This window comes from Naegleria fowleri (genome assembly GCF_008403515.1).
Source record: "Naegleria fowleri strain ATCC 30894 chromosome Unknown tig6, whole genome shotgun sequence".
NCBI classification, from domain to species: Eukaryota; Heterolobosea; class Eutetramitea; order Acrasida; family Naegleriidae; genus Naegleria; species Naegleria fowleri.
In genome coordinates, this window is record NW_025407938.1 from 488,296 (window position 1) to 511,590 (window position 23,295).

The following is a 23,295-nucleotide window of genomic DNA, read 5'->3' on the forward strand; positions in this document are numbered from 1 at the left end:
ATAGTATAGTAATGATGATGATGATGGTGATGATGAACGAGGAGTAGTCAAAGGTGAGAGATCACGGGTCGATCGCTGACGTGGTGATGACTGTGTGTTTTGTTTTTTGACTCAAACACCTGTAAAATTCGCTTCTTTATAAGCTTGGGACTATTTGGCGAAGAATCTCGCTTTCCTTTTTTAGTCCCGAAAAAATATAAAGAAATTTTAAGGACCTAAATGGTGAAAAAAGAATCATCACACAAGCTCTTAAAAAATACCTTAAAAGACGAGTGGACACTGGTGTGAGTGGATAACTAGCTAGTAACAACGCCATTGATCGATCGATCTCTCATCCAAACACTTGAAAAAACAGTCGACTTTAACAGGAAATGAAAGTTCTAAAGACCATTCTCGTTGAAACCTCATCATGCTATCGGAATACAAGACTTGCAAAGAGGACAAGTGTCCTCCTCAATACCAATCATGCCTCGGGTAGTAGATCAACATCATCAGTGTTAGGATCGTTGTTGCATAGCAATCCTGCGCATCTTGCTCAACAAGAAGCATACTTTTCATTGTGGTTGTCAAAAGCAATGCACGGCAATCATGACCATGATGATCATCATCACGACATTATTTCGGAAGAAGAGTTATTACCAACACCAAAGAAAACAATTATCAACATTCGACAGCCACCCATTCCGACTTCAGAAATTGATTTTGCGAATGTTGTTTCGGATTCTGAGGGATCTGCTCATCCAACCATTCAATCCGAATTAAACTCCCTAAAAAGCGAAAGAGCAGAGGAACGGAAAAAACGAAGAGAAAGAACTGCCAATTATCTACAGCAACCCATAGAGGAAAGAATTAAAGTCTTGTCCAAGTATTTTGGAGGACAAATACCGCAGTTAGGTGTTCCAGTCAACTTGACCCGAGAACAAATTATTAGTGTGTTGAATATGGAGAGTTTGGTCGATCAGAGAGCTCTTTTTGACTATGCAAACTCCATCACAGAATCCATCTATGGTAATAAGGTGTATTTTAGAGGAATTATTGAATTTTCGAACGTATGTCAAAAAGATTGTAAATATTGTGGAATTAGAAAACACATGAAAGTCCCTCGATATACCATGCCAAAGGAAGAAATTATTGAACAAGCGGTTTGGGCCTATGAAAATCATTTTGGATCCATCATGTTGCAAAGCGGAGAACTCAACACTGAGGGAAGAATTGCCATGTTGGAGGAGGTCATTCATGAAATTAAAAAGAGAACAGGAGGTGGTGGTCCAGGTGAATGGAACAAGGGTCTTGGAATTGCTTTGGGAGTTGGAGAGTTGGGTAGAGAATCCTATCAGAGACTGTACAACGCAGGAGCTCATCGATACTTGCTTCGTATTGAGACCTCAAATCCAGAACTCTACAAAAAGTTGCATCCCAATGATTCGAAGCATGTTTGGGAGGAGCGACGGGATTGCTTAAAGACACTCATGGATATCGGTTATCAAACAGGTACTGGTGTCATGATTATGATTCCTGGACAAACAGTTGAGGATTTAGCGAGTGACTTGCTCTTTTTCCGTGACATTGGAGCAGACATGATTGGAATGGGACCTTATATTGTTCAAGAGGACACACCGATTGGAGAAGAATGGATGAAGCTTTATGGGCACCTGAATGAAGAGGAGAAAAAAGAGTACAATCGAAAATTATTCCGATTATCCTTGAAAATGACAGCACTTGCAAGAATTCTCATCCCTGAAGCAAACATCTCTGCAACCACGGCCTTGCAAGCGATCAATCCAGCAGGTAGAGAAATTGCTCTCAACTCTGGTGCTAATATGGTCATGCCAATCATTACTCCAACCAAATACAGAGTCAATTATCAGCTCTATCAAGGTAAACCTTGTATTGATGACACGAAGGAGGAATGCAAACGCTGTTTGACAGACCGAGTCAAATGGTCGAACAAACATCTCATGCTTGACGAATGGGGAGATCCCATCAGCTACTTTAAAAAGAGACAAATGCAAGTTCCAACAAAGTAAAACCATGACTTCATGTCATTCTTCGGTCTGCCCCTATTTTTGGTGGTAATTGGTGCATTTTAAACACACATCATTCGAATAGGGTATGACTGTGTTTTCTACTTCCTTGCCATGATGCTTGGAAGCCACAGAAGATTCTATTATCATTGAATATTTTGACCACCATCATCAATTTCTGTTTAGAAATGGAGATTGGAATTCTCGCCCACACAACCTACCAAGTTTCACAACTCCACCAGTTTCAGGACATTGATACAAGTATTCCTTTTGACCAAGTTCATCATCGAGAAAGATCAGCCTTTCGTTCTTTTCATCGTCGATTCCATTTCATGTTCATAAAATTCATGATTGCCACCACTCGATAAAATCTCTCACATTGTTCGTTCAAAATCTCTTCATAGAGAAAATGGATTTCCAATGTCTCCTAATCTAAGATCCAATAATGGAGCCTTTGGAAAGATACAATCTTTGCTAATGAACGTTTTGTACCAAATGAAGATTGGAGGCAATTTGAATAGGTACATACTCTCAGGCCACTGAGCAGTGTTCTGTTGAAAAAGATGGACGATTTTTTCGGAAACGGCAGCTATTCATCAAGACAAGGCTTTTGATATTTTTCTTTTTTTACAATTTTTTTCTGTTGTTGGTTTTGTAAAAGGTTCGTGTTGGAAAGGATTGCAACAATGAGTAAGACATTTGATCCTGGATCGCTGGTTGGTGATGGGCAACATCAAATACTATTTTCTCAACCTCACCGCGACCAACAGCTCAATACAACAGGAAAAAACCCAAGAAAGCCAAGAACCAGAAGTGCCATCTGTCAAAACCATCATTCGTAAAAAAATGATAGGGCCAAACACAGTCCAAACACCAACAACCCATCATCAAAACTCAGAAGACGATGATATTGCCAGTGTAACAACAACAACAACGCCCACCACTTCAAACTCGGTCAATATTCATCCGCATCATCACCATCAACAATATTCAAATAATAACAACAAATCCTCCCATTTTGTTCCTCCGGCACAATTCCAAACCACAATGACACCATTGATGGACCACCACCCATCATCAACAACAACAACAATAAGCACTACGACATCACTCCATTCTTCTTCTTCTTCTTCTGCAACCTCATCATCAACCACAGAGGAGTTTCACAACATTCATGAACCACCACAAAAAGAGAACCATGTCAGCAGTAGTATTAGTAGCAATAACAATAGTGGTGGCAACAGCAGTGGAACGAGACTAGAGGCCACTTCTCCAACACCTCAATCGACGACCATTAATAATAATATTAATAATAACAGTAATAATAATAATAATAATGGTGGCAACAATAATTCCATTCCATTATTACCGAACAGTCATAGCTGCACAAAACCTACACCACTCTCTCCCAGTAAACCCTTGTCGAGCCTCATCCATCTTGCTACCACTCAACAACAACAACACCATCAACATGGCAGTACTTCTACGGAGATGATGAGCTTATCGGGAGGAAAAAAAGTAGGACTCTCAATTCCTCCTTTGAATTTATCGGGTAATCGACATCATCATCATCATCACCACCATCAACACACTCAGAGTGATTTTGCTAATTCGCGTTCCTCATCGACCAATTCTCAAACGCCTCATCATCAAAGCACAACAGCATCTGGTTTTTCCTTGCAAACCTCCTCTTCCACGGGACGGCTATCGGAATCGGGACGACACTCGGATGCTTCGATATCCTCTCCTGGAGATTCTTCTTCTTCGTCGTCGACCAATTCGACCACCTTCTCTCCATTCTCTCAATCGCAGCAGCAGCAACAACAACATACGCACCGATCAAACCAAAATTCTACGCAACAGCAACAGCAACAACAGAACTCAAAATCAAACCCTCCTACTCCTCAGAATGGTACTTCCAACTTGTACACCTCTTCAGATGCATCACCTTTTTCAACGACAACGAATTCGGAAGGCAGAGAGCTTTCTTCTTCTTCGACAGAGTCTTCGAGTGTCACTCCATTGCTGCTGAAACGATACGGAAGTGGTTCGAGTCCAAGTTTTGCCAACACTGGACACATCATTCATGGTCATTACCAAACACGTCAACAGCAACAACAAGGAGGCCAAGCTTCACACGATCATAGCGTACCAAAAATTCAACAACGAAGAGGTCAACACTTTCCACATGATCGTTTCAAAATTGTCATGAATGATTTCACAATACAAATCACAGAGAAGAATAATGAGGCAGCAATTGTAGAGGAATATACAGAACTCAAGTCTTTGGGACGAGGTGGACAAGCAACTGTTTTTTCTGCTCTCGAAAAGTCAACAGGAGAACGAGTGGCTTTGAAAATTATTAATGCCGGTGGAAACTCTGCACAATTATGGAATGAGGTGGGTATTTGCTTTTAAAATATTTAATTACAAACATTGTTTCTATATATTCAATACTTCAATGCATTTGGCATACCTCTAGTTTAATATTTTGAGAGTTATGAAGCATCCATCGATTATTCCAGTTTGGAGACTGTATGAGACAAAAAGTATTTTCAACTCGACCATTGTATTGACCATGCCAGTTTACATTCATGGAGATTTAACTGGTTTTATCACAAAGTTTGCTCCTCATTGCGAACCAAAAAATCCTTTCACACCACATGTAAGTTTACCGATAAGATTTGATTTACTCGGCTGATCTTTGTATTTTTTGCACCATTATATTTTTGCTCACATTTCCAATTATATTTTGTACTTTTTTAACAAATTTTTTTAACAAATTTTTTCATTTCTTTTCCACAGTGTATTATTGATATGGTACTTCAAATCACAGACGCAATTCAATACACACATTCTAAAGGAATCATTCACAGAGATTTGGTAAGTTTTCGGAAAGATGAATTTATGGTGCTGACTGTTTCAAAGAAACCTGATAACCTTTTCATTTCTAGTCTAGAGGTCGATAAAAAGAATAAGAAAGAGATTACTTCATGCAAAGTCACACTCGGAGATTTTGGTCTATCGAAAAATATTCAACAATCAATGGCCGTCTCAGTGGTGGGAACGTTTGGTTGGATGAGTCCGGATCATTTAAACGCTACATTTTCTTACAAAACCGATATGTGGAGTTTAGGTTGTATTATATATTATTTAATTAGTCTTGATCAAGCTCTACTGAACACCAATGAGCTTATCAATGAAAATCACAATTCTCACAAGCTAAAAATGGTTGAAAAGATGAAACAAGTAAGTTTTTGTGAGAAACTGCAACCTCCATTCATGAATTTACCGATTTACTTTAAACGTACTTTTAAAATTATATAGAGGATGAATTCAACGTCGCTGCCTCAAAACTTTGAGGAATTGATTGACATTGTCATTAACAAACTCTTACAAAAGAATCCTGATGATAGAATTTCTTCACATGAGTTCTTTTGGGATTACTTAATACCGTGGAGATATCAAATTGATGAGAGCGAACTGACAGAATTAACAACTAAGAGCGGATATTACAAATGGCGAGGAACATTTGTTACTAAACGAAAAGTCACTGCAGATCAGTTTAAAACTCTGATTCAGTTGAGAGATATTCAATATGTCACTCATATTCTTGGATTTTTTACGAAATTTGATAGTGACACTCAACAAGAAGAGATTTTTGTGATACACAAGCCGCAAGGAATTAATTTGAAAGAGTACTTGGTACCTTCGAATCCAAGATATGTTTCATTGCATGACAAGCTGGAGATATTGCTAAAAATTGCTACTGCTATCGAAGAAATTAACAGAAACACTGATATTCAGTTTATCATCAAATTGGATGCTTCCAAGATATTTGTAAGTAGAGATTCTCCTAAGTTTACCAATGAAATTCATTTTGATTTAACAATACAACTCACTAAATAGATTGATGAACATGGAGAAGTCATTCTATCAATTTTGGACGCTATTGAAGTGCAACAACAACCCATGGAAAAAGATAACATTTACAACTTGTATTTTTTCAGTTTGGATCTTTTGGATGAATGTCGAGAAATTTACAATTATCCTTTCGAAGAGGCCTATGATGTTTGCTATCGACAACATGGCTCCGAGTTTATAGATTTTCCTCGGTTACTCGTGTTCGTGTTTAACGGATCGATAGTGACGCATCCATGCAAGTATTCCATGACCTATGTGTCACAAAAACTTTTCACTCAACTCTACACGACGCACCGATTTCCAACAGATCGATTTCCTGATCGAAAAGACAGTATTACCTCTACTGTATCTTCAACTACCTCTCCTGTTAGTCTCACTCCTCCAGCAGACGCTCCGATGATCAATATTAGTCAGTCGCCTCCATCTTCCAATCTTTCCATTATTACTCAGACTTTAGAAGCAGAAAGATTAAGCCCAGAGGAACAGTTTCACTGTTCCCATCAAAGGATCAAGGAAATGATACGAGCCAACTCAGTGAGACACATATTGAAAGCGTATCACATCGGTAGAGATGGAACAGACAAGAAATGGACACAAATTATCAAAGACGAAGAAGAAGAGAATGAAAGAGAATCCTCCGTTGAAACCTATGATGAACATGTTTACAACAGTCTTCAGAATTATCACTTACACTCTGTGACGTCAAACACTTCGTGCACAGATGCAGGCTTCTCAAAAAAGAATCCAGAGTTGGTGAATGTATCTATCGAATGTCTTAGTTTCCAGCCCAACCTGTTTAGAGATTACTTTAACGGAAAACAAATGGAACCTCTCTATTTATATTGGTACCTAATTGATATCAAACAAAAACGCAGAATTTCAGAGACTTTTTGCTGTGATGTCAATACAAAGCAAATGAAACAACTGTTAGGTGACATTGCTGAGGAAGATGATCCACTCTCTGTTAAAAGAAGTCGATGCTCAGGTTATGAGGTAGATTCAAGCAACTCTGATATCATGGTACTATTTATTGTATCAAAAACTCTTCAAGGAAACGATTTTACAGATTCCTATATCAAACCATCTAAAAACAAACTCACAGAAGAAAAATTCTCAAAAGCTTTGAATGGATTATTGCCACAATTACAGAATTTCCAGCAAGATTTTGCTTGGGCTTGCGAACCATTATTTGACTTTGAAGGAAATCTTATTCTTCCAAAGCAGATTGAAACATTTTATTATATGGATGAAGTTCGAAACGAACACTCATTCTACGAATTCTTTGAAAAACGAGATGTAAAAAAAGAAAAGATTGTGCCTATGACTTTAAAGCTTCACTGTGAAATGAGCAAATCGTTTGAAACAACCCCTGTAACAAAATCTGATAGCTTAACTGAACTGGATGCCAGTGTCGATCTCAAAAACACTTCCTTTTACTTGAAACAAACGTCAAACACCAATAACGGAGCCTACTTGTGTAAAATGTTCACGTTTGCTCCTAACTTTATGAGATCATTGACCGACAGTAATAATTTGTATGTGTATCCTCAGTCGATTACTTTTAAGCGCCGATCTCTATTTTTGAGAGACAACATGTCGATAGGAATTATTGTAAAATTCAAACGAGACGACAAGGATCTGAATGGAGAAGGCGAGAAAGTTTTCTTGCGAAAGAACAACAAAACATTTAACGAAGGTTATTCCACAGTTTCTTACCATTGCAGTAGCCCAGAGTTTAATGATGAAATCAAAGTTCAATTACCGGAGCATCTCACTTCAAGTGATCACTTCCTTTTCACATTTGTTGACATTGATTGCGATAATGATCAAAAATCTATGCAAGTCATTGGATATTCATCTTTCATGCTTTTAGGAAAACATGGTCTTCTCGCTACACATGGCAAACAATCTCTTACAATCTACAAAAGATTGCCACCAAAGAATTACCTTCATGGAACCGAAGAAGGAAAAAAGTCAGGAGAGTTTAAAGTTGATTTTCAAGCAATCTCTACTTTGTATACTACCGATATTAACTTGTATGAATTCTTTTCTGCAACTGAATTGGTCAAAGTTATGAAAAACATTTATGGAGATTCTGTGACTGAAGTCCAAAAGAATATCAATCAAAAATTGAAAAATTTGGAACGAGTGGTTGACTTTAGAAACTTGATTCAATACATGCCACAAATCATGGATGTACTTTTGCTGATGATAACATTGAAGCAATATCCACAGGTACAAATTCAAGCTTTTGACTTACTAAATTCATATCTAGATGGGTTGAAGAAAACTGAGAGAAATACAGGTCAATATATTGAGAGATACATTAAGGAATCATACGTGAACAACAAAGAATCCACAGGATTTTTATTTGAGCAACTCTTGAAGAGATTTGTAAGACATTTGGACGATGAACAAAAACAAAGAGCTGAACGAAAGAATGATGCAGTCACCAACATGTCCGTTTATAATTTACTTTCCTCCGGTGATGCATTTCTTATCAAACTACCAAATGATAGCTTACTCATAGAGAATAGTTCTATTTATTTCCAATTAATTGAGAAATCTCTCATACTCTATATGCACAGTAACAAGTTGTTAAATCAACATCACTCCTCTACCAATCCTTTGAGACATTTAAAGAAAAAGAAGGATGACTTACCCGGACCTTTCAATCAAATTGTAGATTTACTTTCAGAGCTGAGGACTCTAGTTTTAAAGGAATGCAAATTCAGATATTTGACTTCGATGCAAATGGCTAAAGTATTGGTTGCTTCATATGCACAGTTGTTGACTGGAATGTTAAATCTCGTGGACAAGGGATTCATCATCACAGAAATTGAAATGTTTTTGGATGAATTCTTACCTTCCAAAGATCAACAATTTGAACAATTCCAAGAGCTCAAGAATATATTTTTAAAACACATTGCAAGCTATGATCATTTGCTTGTATTATGTTTGTCCTACAGCGATAGTAGCTGTTTACAATATGTCAAGAAGAATGGAAATTACATTGTTTATCACATGTGTGACAATCATTACTTGTCTGGAATATTTATCAAGAGATTTCTGTTGGACACTCTTCACAAACAACGAAAGGTTCGAGAAAAGGCTGCACAAACATTTTGCTTCTTGCTTTCCAGACATGAATACGACAGTAGATATCAAACAAAAGATGCAAGACGAAAAATTGCTTCTCTCTACTTTCCATTCATTATTATTATTTGTGATCTTTGGAAAACCTATGAAGAGCTTACCAAGGCCGATGCTTCTAAAAATCGTTCTGAAAAGAGACCTGAGGCACAAACACTTCTCGTTTGTTTCTTGCACATTTTAATTAACACTAGGAAAAAAGTATTTCGTGAGTGGTGGAAACAAGAAGTACCTGAGAGAAAACGCACCTTCATCAAGATTTTGTCATCCATCCCAAAACTCTTCAGATATACAGATACTAAATCAAACTATTCCTCTATGGATGAAGACTCTATGGATGAAGGAGGTGCCAGTAATTTTATGGCATCCACCCCTCGAAGTACTTCGACTTTGAGAGCTCCAGTTTCGATTCCAAAAGAACCTCTTTCTCCAAGAGCAACCAAACGAGCGAACACTGTCAAGGATACAGTTGGAAGAAAGAGTTTTGGAATTCCCTTCTCAAAAGATGACAGTCATTATGAAACTAAAAAACCAAACCTGTCACGTTTCTCCTCACCCAACGTCAACAAACTTTCTCATCGAACATCGGTGAGCATTTTGAGAAGTCAACAATGCAGTTATTCACAATTGTTCCGTGGAGATTCCAAGAAAAAAGCAAGAGAGCAACAAAATCGTTGGAAACGAATTCTCTCCATTCAAGCGAGTATTTCTACTCTGCGAATCATTTCATGGATCTTTGAAGAGGATAAGAATTCAAGTGATGAACTCATGTCAGACGTTTCCTACATCAAGTTATTCTTGGAATTTTTCTTTAATCATTTGGAAGTTGAACAATCAGAAACAACGTATCACATTGTGTTCCAACTTTTAGCTCTCTTTGTGAAAATATTCAAAATTAATGGATTTTATTATTCAAGAGAGGAAGTTGTGAAAAAGGTGAATGAATTTGGTGCACGATCGCCTGTTGAAACCATGAAAATGTTAGCCCTCTCCTTCACCAAATGGATGAAAATTCTTCAACAAAACGAACCAGTTCCCTTCTCCAATTCTGTCAATCGACAATCCTCCAATTATTTTAATCCTGTGAAACCTCTCGATCGAACCAAATCATCAGTGGCAGCAAAATTCGATGGAACTCTTAACATTTCTGATTTATTGTGGAATATCAAAATTCGATACAAGGAGAAACAATATGTGGAACAATTGAAATCGTGGTTAAACAGTCAACCACCAGATGTGATCACTGCTGTGGAATTTTTGGAAAAAGAATTTGTCAAGTACATGTATCCCGATGATTTTGCTTCGAATAATAATGAACAAGGTTCAAAAGCTGAGGAGAATGGAGAGGAGGAGGAGGTTTTGAGCGTTGCTTCTGAGGGTGGAGAAGAAATTTCCATTTTCCAAGCCTTACGACAATTGTAAATGTTGTCTCTCTCTAGACGATTTATTAAATTCCTTTATAGGGAATCAACAATTGCTTGGATTTCGGAGGTGTTTTTCTTCATATAGATCTCACTTGAATCAAGCTTGTTGCTTCCTTTAGAAATTCGTTTAATTTGATTTCCAAATTTGGTTATTTACTAATCTTTTTCTTTCAAATTTCCAAATTTAATATTGAGCGTGCAGGTTTAGCATTCCATACACTCAAGAAACGTCATAAAAAAATCCTCGAACCACCATGTTGTCTCGTTACAATCGTTTTGGAGATCCATTTTTCGATGATCCCTTCTTCAGCACCTCTCTCATGCGTCCATGGACAGGTTTTGGAGGTGATTTAATGGGCACCAGTGGCACCATGATGAACACCTTCAATCCAGCCACAGACATCTCAGAGACAGATAAAGCTATTTGCCTGAGATCAAATCTACCTGGCTTGAGAAAGGAAGATATTCGTATTGATGTGGATGATCAGAATAGAACATTGACCTTCTCTGGTGAAACTCATTCTGAAAAGACCGATGAGAATGAAGTCTATCATAGAACAGAGAGATCATGGGGTAAATTCTCGAGAACATTCCGTCTTCCACAAAATGTTGATTTGGATAATATTAAGGCAAATATGGACAATGGAGTGTTGAAGATTAATATTCCAAAAATGGAGCAACAACAACAAAAACAAACTCGTTCCATTGGGGTCGAGTAAAAACAACAAGAAATACCAAATACTACTACATTATACTCCAAAGGCTTTTTAGCCAACAACATTTCATGGTAGTCATGCTTTCTTTGAATAAATTTGAAATAGTTGTGTGAGTGCCAATCGTGTTATGTTAATGGTGAGAGGTCATGGAAAATATTCTCCCATCTCTCTTCCATGCAAGAGACATCTACTCAATAAAAGCAATCATATATATTCTTGACTTGTATTCAAAATCATCATCCTCATGTCTTATTCAATTTGTTTTTCAATATTTTTTCTTTACAAAGATCACTTTCCAAAAATCTCAAATACGTGTCCATGATCGAATCAGATTCCATATTTCGAATGAGTTCATCAAACAAATGAATCACACAACCTTCTTTTTCATATCGATTCAACACGAGATGTTTCATGGTAGATGATGTATTAATTTCCAATGGAGAATTTGGATCCAAATAAGTGTCAATAATCACTCGAGCTGCTTTTTCTCTTGTTTTCTCATTCGAAGTGTTCTGATAACGTGTGGCTTGTTCCCAAAACAATAAACTCTCCACTGCATACAATTTTGCAGCAAATAATTTGAATACTTTTCGATAGTCATCATTCAGTAAGACTTTTTCGAGTGTTAATAATTTGGAAGGATCCATTTGCGTTGAGTTTCTGTTGTGAGAACCACGAAAAAGACATGAGGAGGAAGATTCTTTGTTGGTTTTGTACTTTTTCTTGTTCGTGTTCGTCGTTGTCATCGTTGTGGTCGTTCGTGCAGTTCCAGTAGTTGTTGCAGTGGTCATTGTGGTAAATGATGGATTGGTACCTCCAAGAATATTCTTTGCTGTTGGAAAGTTTTGTTCCAATTCCTTAATATGTGAAACCATGGATGGAGATGCTTTTTTAGAAGTACTAATCGATTGATCTTCGTGTTCTTTAGTATGGGATGATGCATCCATGAATGAACAAACTTTGTTCTCCTCAAGGTCAGATGTCACTTTTTCTTCTTCAACATGTTGTAACAATTCAAATACATTATCACTCGATTTTCCTTCCAAATCCAACAAAATTTCCAACACATCTGGCACGACATAGGCCGTCTCATTAAAATACTGATTCACAATCTTACCATGAGCCACCACAAACGTGGCTGCCAATTGAGTTCGAGAGGCTCTTTCGGAAAGATTCGAACTCATCTTGTAGCCCTGTGTGACGGACAATCGAATGGTCTCGAGTATGGTCTTGATGTTTCCTGAGAAATCACTCATGGAACTCGTCTTGATTCCAAATTTTTGATAGTAATAATTTCCTTCCGGATCGGAAACTCGGAGAAACTTTTTCATCAACTCCGCTCGACTATGCAGAGGAAGATGAGTCAATCGATGACTCTCTTTTCCATTATTGTTCAAGGTATTCTCTTCATCATGGATTGAGCCAGCACTGGATCGATGAGAATTCTGTAATTTCTCCTCTTCATGATCAGCCACTTTCAAAGGTTGAGGCATTCCCTCCTCGGAGAAGAATTTATTCGCTTCTTCCTCACTTTCCTGATGCACAAAGACAGGCACACAATTGAATTTGATTAAACTTGAGAGACAATTCACCACTTCAACAATATTTCTCTGACAAAAGACACAACCAAAGTATCGGAGAAAGATGAGAAGGACGACATGTTTTTTCGATAGATCGGCAACACTCACGCCAATGTTGGTCATCATTTCGGAGAGGAGATGATGAGGAGCATGGTCGAGACCACGTGGTGCCGCCGCTGATGATGAGACAGTGGGACTTGAATCCGAGACGGTCATGTTGTTGTCTTGGTGATGTTTAGTCAATTCGAAGGAGGACATGGTATTGACTGACAGCTGTCAGGAGAGTGTATTTTAGGTTTGAGAGTTGAGCGATAAAGAGGTGAGAAAAGAAGCTCCAGAAATGAGTGCGTTCTTGTTGTTGGTGCTTCCTTCAGTACTAGTGGTCGTTTTTTTGTATAAAAGTTTTGGTGGTCGATGACAAATGATTCGGAGTGGACAATTTTTTAATGCTACTGTTACTACAAAGTCAACTCCTCATGAGGACTTGAAGTTCAAGGATGGAAAGAGATTATTCAGCGATCCGAATTTCGAAATTCTTGGATACAATCCAATCAGTGGCTGAAATCGATTTATTCAGAGTCGGAATCGGTCAACATTCCATTCTCTTCATTGGTATGGTTATTATTGGAAGAAGTTGTGTCCTCTTCTTGATCATTCACTTGTTCTTCCTCTTCATCGATGAATTCTACCGTGTCACCTCCAAATAAGTTTGCAAAGAGAGTGGTTGCAGATTCTGGAATCTCATTATCAAGATTAGGTGCCATAAAGTTGACAAGCTCATTATGCACCGTATAACGGATGGTTTTTCCCTTTGTCCTTCCAGTGTATTGTGCCTTTTTCGTCTTGTTCTTTGAGAGAGCTCTACGGAATGAAATTTCTGATCCTAAGCTAGCACCTCCTACTTCAGAAATTAAATCTTTCAGTAAGACTTGATAAAAGTCCTTATCATCGAAAATTTCAGAGTCGACTTCTAAACCTGTTTCTTCATGATATTTTATGTCACGTTCTCTCTTTCCAAGAACACTACCTTCGAATTGTTTCACATGGGTACGGTTGACCAGTTTCTTCTTCTCTTTTGGATTGGATAATGCATTTTGGACTTGCTGTATGATTCCAGTGTTGATGACTTTGAGATTTAACTTTGAAGAACTACCACCCACGTTCGATTGGATTTTGGTTTTTGTTGCCCATCGTTCGATGGATTCGCTTCTAAATTTTTCAATACTCTTGTTGGACTCGTCCAAAACGTTCCAAATTCTTTCAAAAATATCTCCCTCCTTGTTTTGGCTTAAAAATTCTTGTAAATATAGGCCATCAATTTTATGGTCACTGTCAGAATTCTTTCCAACCATTCCCTTTTCTTGCAATTCACTTTGAAGTGAAAGCATGTCGCCAATCAAGTGCACTAAATCTTTCTGCAAGGCTGTAACACGTTTCGGTATTGTCAAATTTTCAGAATTCTCTCCAGTGGTATCGCCATTTTGCTCCTGCATGTCCTCACTTGAAGTGTTCTCTTCCTTTTTCTCAGTGGATTCTTTGGACGTATCATTTGAAGTAGAACTTTTGTTTCCTAAAATATCATCGACCGTCTCAACAAAGTCCCAAAAGTTATCATTTTGAGGCAGCCTGTTACAAGCCGTGAGTGGCTTCTGCAACAAGATTCTAATCTTTAACAAGTGATCGTAAAGTAATTTTTGATTTAACACACTAGTTGCTTTTTTTCTTTTCCAAAATTCTAGACTTCTTCAAAGATTCAACATTGTCATCATTGTTGAAATCTTCTTCCACAATATCGTGAATTTGTTGCATGATATCCTCATCGTCTTCTTCCATGTGTTCGTTATCGTGACGTTTTTCTTCTTCGTCGTCGCTATCTTGCAATTGTTGAAGTCGTTTAATTTCTTCAAGATAGTCTTCTTGTTCTTTAATTTCTTTCAAATCATCACCATCGTCAAACAAGTCTTCTTTCCGAATGGTGTGACCCTTGTATATACCTTGAGTGAGCGATTCATCCAATGACCGAAGCATTGAAATTCTATTCTCACTCACACCATCATCTGCGCTATTTTCATTCTCGTCATCATGTTGATACTTTTTCCGAGCTTGTTGATCCTCAAAAGTAGCCTCATCATTCTCTGGATCAATTTCCTTCTTGTTATATCGTTGAGATAATTTTTCTAATAGAGCCTTTTTTCTGTTCCGAGCTCACTTGCTTTGAGTCCGATGATGAGGTTGTTGTTGCTGTGGTTTTTCTCTTCTTCTTCAAGAGTGAGATGGAGTTGTTGAGGAGGAGTGAAGAGGATGATGCTGCCTCTGTGGACTTGGCTTTCATTTTTTTTTGAATTTCAAAAAGAGAAGGGAACTTTGTTGTTGCACCCAAACACTGGTAAATGAAAAAGCCCTAATTTTTTAATAAAGATTTCTGTTTGATGTAAAATTATGAAGAATTTACTTCAATACCAATAACCTTCATCTTGGACAACGGTTTTTGGTTACTAGTATAATAAACTGAAATCCTTTCCAAGTCCACATCGATGCTAAAGGATTCAGTTGACTGCATCTCAAAACAACTGCAGTCATGAGAATTCTCTTAATTAATTGAAATCATCTAAGGGACTTTTGAATGACTTGGATAGGGCTACTTTTTGACTTTCTTTGATTCAGGTTGTTATAACCTTGGTGACCTGTGTTCTCACTTTTCCTCTTATTTTCACAATTACTCAAACAGTTGACACTCGAGATTATGACTCGATCTTCCAGCAGTTGATTGTATCAATATGCCGTAAAGAGAGCAAAATGAATAATTTTTTTTTGCGTGAATGTTATCAATTTCTAAAAGTAATTGGATGATAATATGCATCTTCTCTGCGTGTGATCTTGTTTTTGCAATGCTATTCAATTCCTTTCCTTGGAGTGATATCTCCATGTATTGAGGGCAAGGCCTTCTTTTCCACTTTTTCAATCGGAAGAAATATATTACCGAAGGGTAGTTTGGGTCTATCCGTATGGAAAATCTTAACAAAAACTGGTTGAGAGGAATGAACAATCACACCTAAGAAAATATCTTTTGGAATATTATTTTGACCCGTCATGGTACTTATTTCGAAAAGATACTCTTTCAGTGTAATGGTTGTTTTCAATAATGTGTCTGTTGTTTTGTGCCAACCAATAACCAGCTTATCGCCTTTTGAAAAATCAGAACTGACAGATAGTTGTTTTTCTGGAAAAAACGCCTTAATTCCAATCACGCGAACAAATTTCTTTTCTGTCAATAATCCATAAGTTACCAAATCCTCGATCTCGGATACATGGTTTTCAGAGGGTTTCATATTTTGGAGCAATGTATTATGAAACATTTTTATAATAGCCACAACTTTCAAAAAATCTGGATGAGCACATCTTTATCTTCATGTCCAAATTTTACCCTAATGTTGTGGAAGGATTCATTGTTTTGTAATTCGAACACAGTAAAGTTTTCAGGTTTAATACTACTCTCTAATATCTCGCTTACTTCCTTAGAGAAGGTTTCTGAATGATTAATGATATTGCTCATTGAGGCATTTCTTATTTTCTTGTTCAAAACTTTGCAAATTAGTTTTAAACTTACACATTCATCTTGAAGCCATAAAGAGCTGATAATTGTAATAATTTGTGATATTTGGTATTGATACGAAAAAATTCACTTTCATCTCCTTTAAAAGAGTCTATTTCGATTGGATGTATGCAATCTAATAACAGTTGATAAGCTCCACCCTTATTTGCAAATTTAAAAGATGTTTCAGCTTCAATAAACCTTTCGAACACCAAACGAGAATGATGTAATTTCTTTTTAGACTGAGATTGTTATCGATAACATCATTCCAGTTGCAACTTTGGCATCCTATGAATCTCTAAAGTGTACAAATTTCCCAACATGATATTTCTCTACACGTGAATCATAATAAAATAATTTATTTCCCAAATTTCTTCTTTGATGAGTATTGAGGTAATATTCATATCTGATTGGCCATCCACTTTCATGATGATGGTGTCAAAGGATTTCGCCTTCATTTTTTTAGGACGTCCTTCCCCTTTCGGCAATGTTTTCATCTGCAACAAAGCAAGACAATAAATAAACTGAATGTGTTTAGAAACTCAAGCGCAACCTTGTCGAACTTGGGGAATAAGAAACCCAGTGAAAGACATTCATCAACACCAACCTACAGGTTTAGTGCATTTCTTCGTGGATCGCACATTAATTTCGTCAAAAAAACGACACTTGGAAATCAAAATGAATCATTCCAACAATTATTTTCCGTGTGGTGATGATGACCCAACAACCAGTATCCATACTCTTCATCATTGTAGCATGAGAAGAAGCCAAATGTTGTTACAACATCTCTTCCCTCAAAATAATAATAATAATATCCATTCTCATCATATTTCTACCTCCACCACTCCGATGGAATGGAATCATTGTTCGGGTCCAACCACAAAATCTACCACGACCACTCAAAACATGAAGAATGAACCATTAGAAGAGGGTGAAGACTCCGATCAGCACATCCGATTAGTTCCAAAACAAGTCTCGCTGCCCGTGAAAATTGCTGGCATTGGCCGTTATCTTCCTCCACATATTGTTCCGAGTAGCACCATTGATATTTTGTGTGGAAAACCAAAAGGTTTCACTGAGAAAACGACCGGAATTAAAGAGAGAAGGTAAGTTGCTTGCTCGTATGTGTGTGTTGTTGAGCATCTTAAAACGATTATTCAATGTTGCAATCAATTTGATTGAATTTGAATGGTATCATCATCATCGTTGTTGTCGTGTCATCATTGTTGAACAACGACATGATTGAAATGGGATGAATAATGCCAATTCTTCTTCTATACCATTTCAATACCATTATTGGATGAACATGCTCTTTTGAAAAAAATCACAGATGGGCCAACAGCGTTCAACATGTGTTAAAAGTTAGAAAACAGAAATTTGCCAAGAATGTTGAACAATTTCTTTCCAAAGAGGAAATGAATATCACCTCCTCCTCTAAACAAGCTCAAGAATTGAAAGAAAAGGAAGTGACTATTTCATGGATGGGTGCTCAGGCAGCTTTGGAAGCTTTGAAAAATGCTGAAATGACCACAGATGATATTGATCTCATTGTGAATGCATCGGGTACACCTCAAAGAACCATTCCAGGTAAGTGAGTGTTGTCATGTAACGAGTGAATGGATGCATTGATATTGATACAACCAATCATGATATTACTTTGTGTGAAAATGTTTCAAAAACCAACTCACCATCCTTGCACAAATTATCATATAGACACTTCATGTTTTTTACACAAAGAACTAGGTTTGAGTGAGAGTGGAAAGCCCTCATTATCGATTCACTCGACTTGTTTGTCTTTTATGAGTGCTTTTCACATGTGTGCAGGATTAATTGCAAGTGGAATGTATCAAACGATTTTAATTGTTTCTGCTGAGATTAGTACGGTTGGATTAAATTTTGAGGAAAATCCACGTAGGTATTTGTGTTTAAGGATGAAAACGAATTTCATATTTGAAAAATCATGTATTATTATTTAACAATTCAATGGAACTGATCTATGATGTCACACTATTTAATACTAATGGAAATTGGAATTTCCCGTAATCTTGTCATTGAAAAATCTTGTAGATGCTGGAGGATTAATTGGAGATGGTGCAGCTGCTGTTGTGTTGACTCGATCGAAACCTGGTGAAAAGAGTAGACTCTCAAAATATTTATTTTCCACTTACAGTGATGGAGCTGACTACACATCGATTCGATCTGGAGGAAGTGAATTTCATCCCAATCATGTCTATACACCATCCAATTACATGTATTTTGATATGAATGGAAAAAAGATTTTAGAATTTACTGCGTCACGGATGATTCGAGTGATGGAAGACTATCAACCTGGTCTTTCGAGTGGAAATTTGGAAGGAATTGATTGGGTTGTTCCTCATCAGGCAAGTTATGCAGCATTCCATGTGATGGTAGGTTTCATTTATATGGTTTTTTAAGTATACATACTTTCATGCTCTTCACGTAATATTTGTGTCAATGTGAATGAATCCTTAATTTTTATCCTTAATTTAAAAGTCGGATGTGTTAGGATGGCCTTCTGAAAAAATTGTCAAAACATTGGAAAAGTTTGGAAACACCATTTCTGCAAGTATTCCAATGGCTCTCTACGAAGGCATTCACGATGGAAGAATTAAAAGAGGAGACAATGTGTTTATGATTGGAACCGGAGCAGGCTTGACCACAGGAATGATCACTTTCACCTATTAATGAATCAAAAGTTTCCTTAGTTAACTGATTTATTGTTGTCTGGATTTACAATAAACTGACTTATATACGTTCGTCTTTAATGTGGATTTATCCACCATACAACAATGAATTGAAGAATACTGAGACATGTGGTTCTCTAAAAATTGATCAAGAAGGTTTTTGTCGCTTATCAAATTGATGCCCTCACATGATGCTCCTGGCATTCAGGTTGTTGTTGATTCCTCATCATAATACAGATCAAGTCAATTGACACAATTTTCAAGCATTGCAAAATGAACCTTCAATTCATGGTTTGAGATGATACAATTGCTTTATTTCCAAGAGTTTGATGAGGACTGAAAATGTTTTAGAACGACATTTATTAACCTTGTTTCCAAGACCATTATCCATGAGTCATCACGACGGGACACGTGTTTCCTCCACACTTCGGAACACGCGAGTTTTTTTCAATTTGTAAAAAAAATACAACATTCTTCCAGCTCTTGTCGTCGCCTTCTAGATCCTTCGTCTCGCATCTAACTATCATCATCGGATTGATTTTTGTGTAGGATGATGTTCGGCTTTACAACACCACGGAGCTCCGGAGTGGGTACATTGATTTCCGTAGCATTATTTGTTATAATTTTGTCATACATCCTGGTCGAACCATCCCATCAAGGTCCAATAGTAGGAATTGATCTTGGCTCGAGATGGTTGAAAGTTGGTATTGCCAAGTCGGGCTCGCCAATTGATTTGGTGCTCAATGAGCAATCCAAACGTAAAACTTCAAATATTATTGGTTTTAGAGGAAAAGATAGGTACATCGGAGAGGCTGGTTATACCATGGTTGCTCGTTTTCCTGACAAAATGTTGCGCTTTTTGAATTTTGCACTTGGCAAGAGCTATGACTTGGAACTCAACGAAGTTTCTCGTCGCTACAATGAATTGAAGGTTCCAGTTTCGCTAGTGAAGAATGAAGAGAGAGGGACAGTAGATGTTAAATTTTCAAATGATGCAACCTATTCACCTGAAGAGCTTCTTTCCATGATTTTCTTGTATATCAAACAATTAGCAGATGACGGAAAGACAGCAGCTGTCACGGATGCCATTGTGTCAATTCCACATTTTTTCACAAGGGCCCAACGACAGGCTATTTTAGACTCCGCCTCCATTGCTAATATCAAAATATTAGCTTTAATGCATGACCATACTGCTACAGCTTTACAATACGGAATTAAGAGTGCTAAAATAATTAAGGAATTGACCAAGCCACGCCACGTCGCATTGTTCTACGACATTGGCTCAGTTAGCACTACCGTGAGTATTGCTGAATATACCCAAAGCAAAGAGAAGACTTCACTTGGAAATATCAAGATTTTGGGTTTTGCATCTGACGAAAATTTGGGTGGTTCCCATTTTGATAATGTTTTGGCAGATTTTTTTGCTGAAAAGTTCATTGATAAGCACAAGTCGGATCCTAGAAAAGAAGTTCGACCACTCACAAGACTTGTCGAAGAATCCCAAAAAATCAAACATATCCTTAGTGCAAATAATGATGCCTATCTATCGATTGAAAACTTGTACAATGATAGAGATTTGTCAATCAAAATTACCAGGGAAGAATTTGAAAAGTTGAGTGAACAGTTACTCAATAGATTGACTAAACCTATTACTGCTGCCTTGTCAGTAGCCAACTTGACATTGGATGATATTGATGCTTTTGAAATGTCGGGAGGCTCTTCTAGAATTCCAGCAGTTCAAGATAGAATTTCTAAATTTGTAGGATCCAAGTTGATGGTGGGATACAGTCTTAACGCTGACGAGGCCATAGCTATGGGTTCCAGCTTCTATGGTGCCATGCTCTCTCCATCATTTAAGGTTACTGCATTCAAAATTTTTGATACCGTTCCACACAAAGTTGATTTCTTGTTATCAGGCAACGACAAAGAAATTAACCTTTTCAACCACAAAGACGAAATTGATGCAAAGAAGACAATCACTGTTCCAAGAACTGAAGATTTCACAATTACTCTCAAATATGCCTCAGAGTACCTTCCATCTGGTTACTCAACAGAACATGCTGCCTTTGCCACTTATGAAATCACTGGAGTTACCAAAGCCATGTCGAATTGGACCTTTGAAGATGAACGTGGAAAGAAAAAGAAGGTTAAGGCAACATTTAAGGTGAACAAGTTTGGTTTGGTCGAGTTAGACTCAGTCAATGCCATTCTCGAGGAAACAATTACCGTGAGAGTTGAAAGCAATAACACCACTACTTCGAATGAAACCAAAACTGAACCAGTCTACAAGAAAGACACCAGAGTGACCAAGGTTGCCCTCGATGTCAAGTTTATTGATATTTCCGTGATCAAGCCACTCACTCCAGAACAATTAAAGGCATCTCGAGAAAAGGTGAAAAACGTGGAAGATTTTGAAGCATTGAAGAGAAGAATTTCTGCAGCTAGAAATAATTTGGAATCTGCTCTGTACTCAACCAGAGAGAAGTTGCTTGACAACCCAGACTACAAGGGTTTTTTCACAACCAAAGAAAGGGATGAAATTAACACTGTCATTGATGAGCTTGAAGTATGGCTCGGCGAGAATGACGAAGAGGGAGTTGTGGAGCCATCTCGAGTTGATCTCTTTACATCCAAGCTCAAACTTCTCACTGATTTGACTGATCCTATTCAAGATAGATGGCGCGAGCACAAGGGAAGAAAAGAAGCTCTCAGCTATTGTAAGAGTGTTTTCAATGCCACAAACTATGCAATTCATTATATGAGAGAAAATCAAAAGCATATTACTGAGGATGAGTTGAACGAGCTTCACCAATTTAACAAGGAAACAGAGATGAACATTACTTCAATTCTCGCCAAGCAAGATAGATCCCCACTTTATGAAGCACCAACTGTTCGTGCAAAAGATATCAAGAAGCAATGTGGCAAGGTTTCTGAACGGGCCTTCTTGTTGTCCAAGAAACCTGTTCCAAAACCTGAAAAACCTGCAACAAATGAAACAAATGAAACCACCATACCTTCCACAAACGAAGAGACAAAGACTGAGGAAAATACTGCCAACTCGCAGGAACAACAATCAACAAATGAGCAAAAGCAGAAGGATGAATTGTAAATGTGTCACTCAAAATTATTTATTAAAAAACCAATGACTATTAGTTTATTTTCATTCTTTAGCCAAATCATATGATATTCAACAACACCATCAATATCAAAAACAATGGCAAAATCTGTTGTTTTGCTAAACATTTTAAAAGTCAACATCTTTGTAAAGCTTGAAACATTTCATCTGTTCGGCATTCTCCAGGCATTTGGCAAATGACCTATGTGAAGTATGTGTAGTGACACAATTTTGGAATTGTCTTTTGCAAACAGAGCCAAATAAACAAAGGTGAGCTTTAAACATGGAGTAGGCTTGACTATCCAGTGACTGAGCTGTTTCAATTTCATTAAAAGTTTCGGCACAATTCATTTCAACAGCACTTCGAACCTTATTCCGAATAGCATCCACCGAGTCCGATTCCTCTAATTGCAAATTATTTTTAATAGAACTAATTCTGTTCAGATGAGAAAGAGCTTGAGCTGGTTTCCGAGAAACTACTCTTTCCAGTTCTTCAAGATAATGTGCGGTTGTTTGAATGTCCATTCCGATGCACTCATTAACTTTCTTTAATTTTGTTATTGATAATTCATCATCAATTTTTGCTTCTGTCTTTTGATCCGTATTATTATTATCAGATGAATTTTCAATTGGATTTTGTGGAACTTTTATAAACGATGGTAAACAATAATTAAGTGGATCCGATGGCTTGGTTAACATTTTCAATAAACATCCGACATAGAGTGTATGAAATCCTCCTTCCACTCCTTTTAATTGTTTTTCTTGTTGAGCACCTCGGAATAATCCAGAACATGCATCAGGTGAATTATGAGCAAATAAAGAACGAAGATATAAATCCTCATCTCCACTAATACTACTATTTGATGAAGAAGATGACAACGATGATGATGATTGTTGAGACATATTTTTCTTTTCAAAAAACAAAAAATTCATAAATTTCTCTTCTGAATTTACTTTTTATTATAATTATTTAAATTGATTTCACTTCTCGCAATTCAATACTATCCTTGCTGTATTTGATGATTCTGAAAGTAACAATAGTTTACTTTTTCCATTTTCATT

The 23,295-nt window shown here is 37.2% G+C and overlaps 9 protein-coding genes across 9 annotated transcripts; 5 read left to right on the forward strand and 4 right to left on the reverse strand.

Annotated features, from left to right (window-relative positions):
• Positions 1–371: 371 nt before the first annotated feature.
• FDP41_010483 (uncharacterized protein) lies at positions 372–2,027 on the forward strand (the record flags this gene model as incomplete). The annotated part of the gene is made up of 1 exon (XM_044700786.1): positions 372–2,027. The coding sequence occupies one exon, from the start codon at positions 372–374 to the stop codon at positions 2,025–2,027; it is 1,656 nt and encodes a 551-aa protein (XP_044568131.1).
• Positions 2,028–2,870: 843 nt separating this feature from the next.
• On the forward strand, positions 2,871–10,523 carry FDP41_010484 (uncharacterized protein; the record flags this gene model as incomplete). Its single annotated transcript, XM_044700787.1, has 6 exons — positions 2,871–4,424; positions 4,507–4,689; positions 4,830–4,907; positions 4,953–5,273; positions 5,352–5,864; positions 5,934–10,523. 6 exons carry the CDS (start codon positions 2,871–2,873, stop codon positions 10,521–10,523), a joined length of 7,239 nt encoding a protein of 2,412 aa, XP_044568132.1.
• Positions 10,524–10,779: 256 nt separating this feature from the next.
• FDP41_010485 (uncharacterized protein) lies at positions 10,780–11,244 on the forward strand (the record flags this gene model as incomplete). Its single annotated transcript, XM_044700788.1, has 1 exon — positions 10,780–11,244. The coding sequence occupies one exon, from the start codon at positions 10,780–10,782 to the stop codon at positions 11,242–11,244; it is 465 nt and encodes a 154-aa protein (XP_044568133.1).
• Positions 11,245–11,483: 239 nt separating this feature from the next.
• On the reverse strand, positions 11,484–13,079 carry FDP41_010486 (uncharacterized protein; the record flags this gene model as incomplete). The annotated part of the gene is made up of 1 exon (XM_044700789.1): positions 11,484–13,079. One exon carries the CDS (start codon positions 13,077–13,079, stop codon positions 11,484–11,486), a length of 1,596 nt encoding a protein of 531 aa, XP_044568134.1.
• A 311-nt stretch (positions 13,080–13,390) lies between these two features.
• On the reverse strand, positions 13,391–15,153 carry FDP41_010487 (uncharacterized protein; the record flags this gene model as incomplete). The annotated part of the gene is made up of 3 exons (XM_044700790.1): positions 13,391–14,483; positions 14,563–14,972; positions 15,031–15,153. 3 exons carry the CDS (start codon positions 15,151–15,153, stop codon positions 13,391–13,393), a joined length of 1,626 nt encoding a protein of 541 aa, XP_044568135.1.
• A 559-nt stretch (positions 15,154–15,712) lies between these two features.
• On the reverse strand, positions 15,713–16,150 carry FDP41_010488 (uncharacterized protein; the record flags this gene model as incomplete). Its single annotated transcript, XM_044700791.1, has 1 exon — positions 15,713–16,150. The coding sequence occupies one exon, from the start codon at positions 16,148–16,150 to the stop codon at positions 15,713–15,715; it is 438 nt and encodes a 145-aa protein (XP_044568136.1).
• Positions 16,151–17,184: 1,034 nt separating this feature from the next.
• Positions 17,185–19,119, forward strand: FDP41_010489 (uncharacterized protein; the record flags this gene model as incomplete). Its single annotated transcript, XM_044700792.1, has 5 exons — positions 17,185–17,519; positions 17,744–18,000; positions 18,127–18,324; positions 18,481–18,821; positions 18,928–19,119. 5 exons carry the CDS (start codon positions 17,185–17,187, stop codon positions 19,117–19,119), a joined length of 1,323 nt encoding a protein of 440 aa, XP_044568137.1.
• Positions 19,120–19,671: 552 nt separating this feature from the next.
• On the forward strand, positions 19,672–22,227 carry FDP41_010490 (uncharacterized protein; the record flags this gene model as incomplete). Its single annotated transcript, XM_044700794.1, has 1 exon — positions 19,672–22,227. One exon carries the CDS (start codon positions 19,672–19,674, stop codon positions 22,225–22,227), a length of 2,556 nt encoding a protein of 851 aa, XP_044568138.1.
• Positions 22,228–22,362: 135 nt separating this feature from the next.
• FDP41_010491 (uncharacterized protein) lies at positions 22,363–23,136 on the reverse strand (the record flags this gene model as incomplete). The annotated part of the gene is made up of 1 exon (XM_044700795.1): positions 22,363–23,136. The coding sequence occupies one exon, from the start codon at positions 23,134–23,136 to the stop codon at positions 22,363–22,365; it is 774 nt and encodes a 257-aa protein (XP_044568139.1).
• Positions 23,137–23,295: the final 159 nt, after the last annotated feature.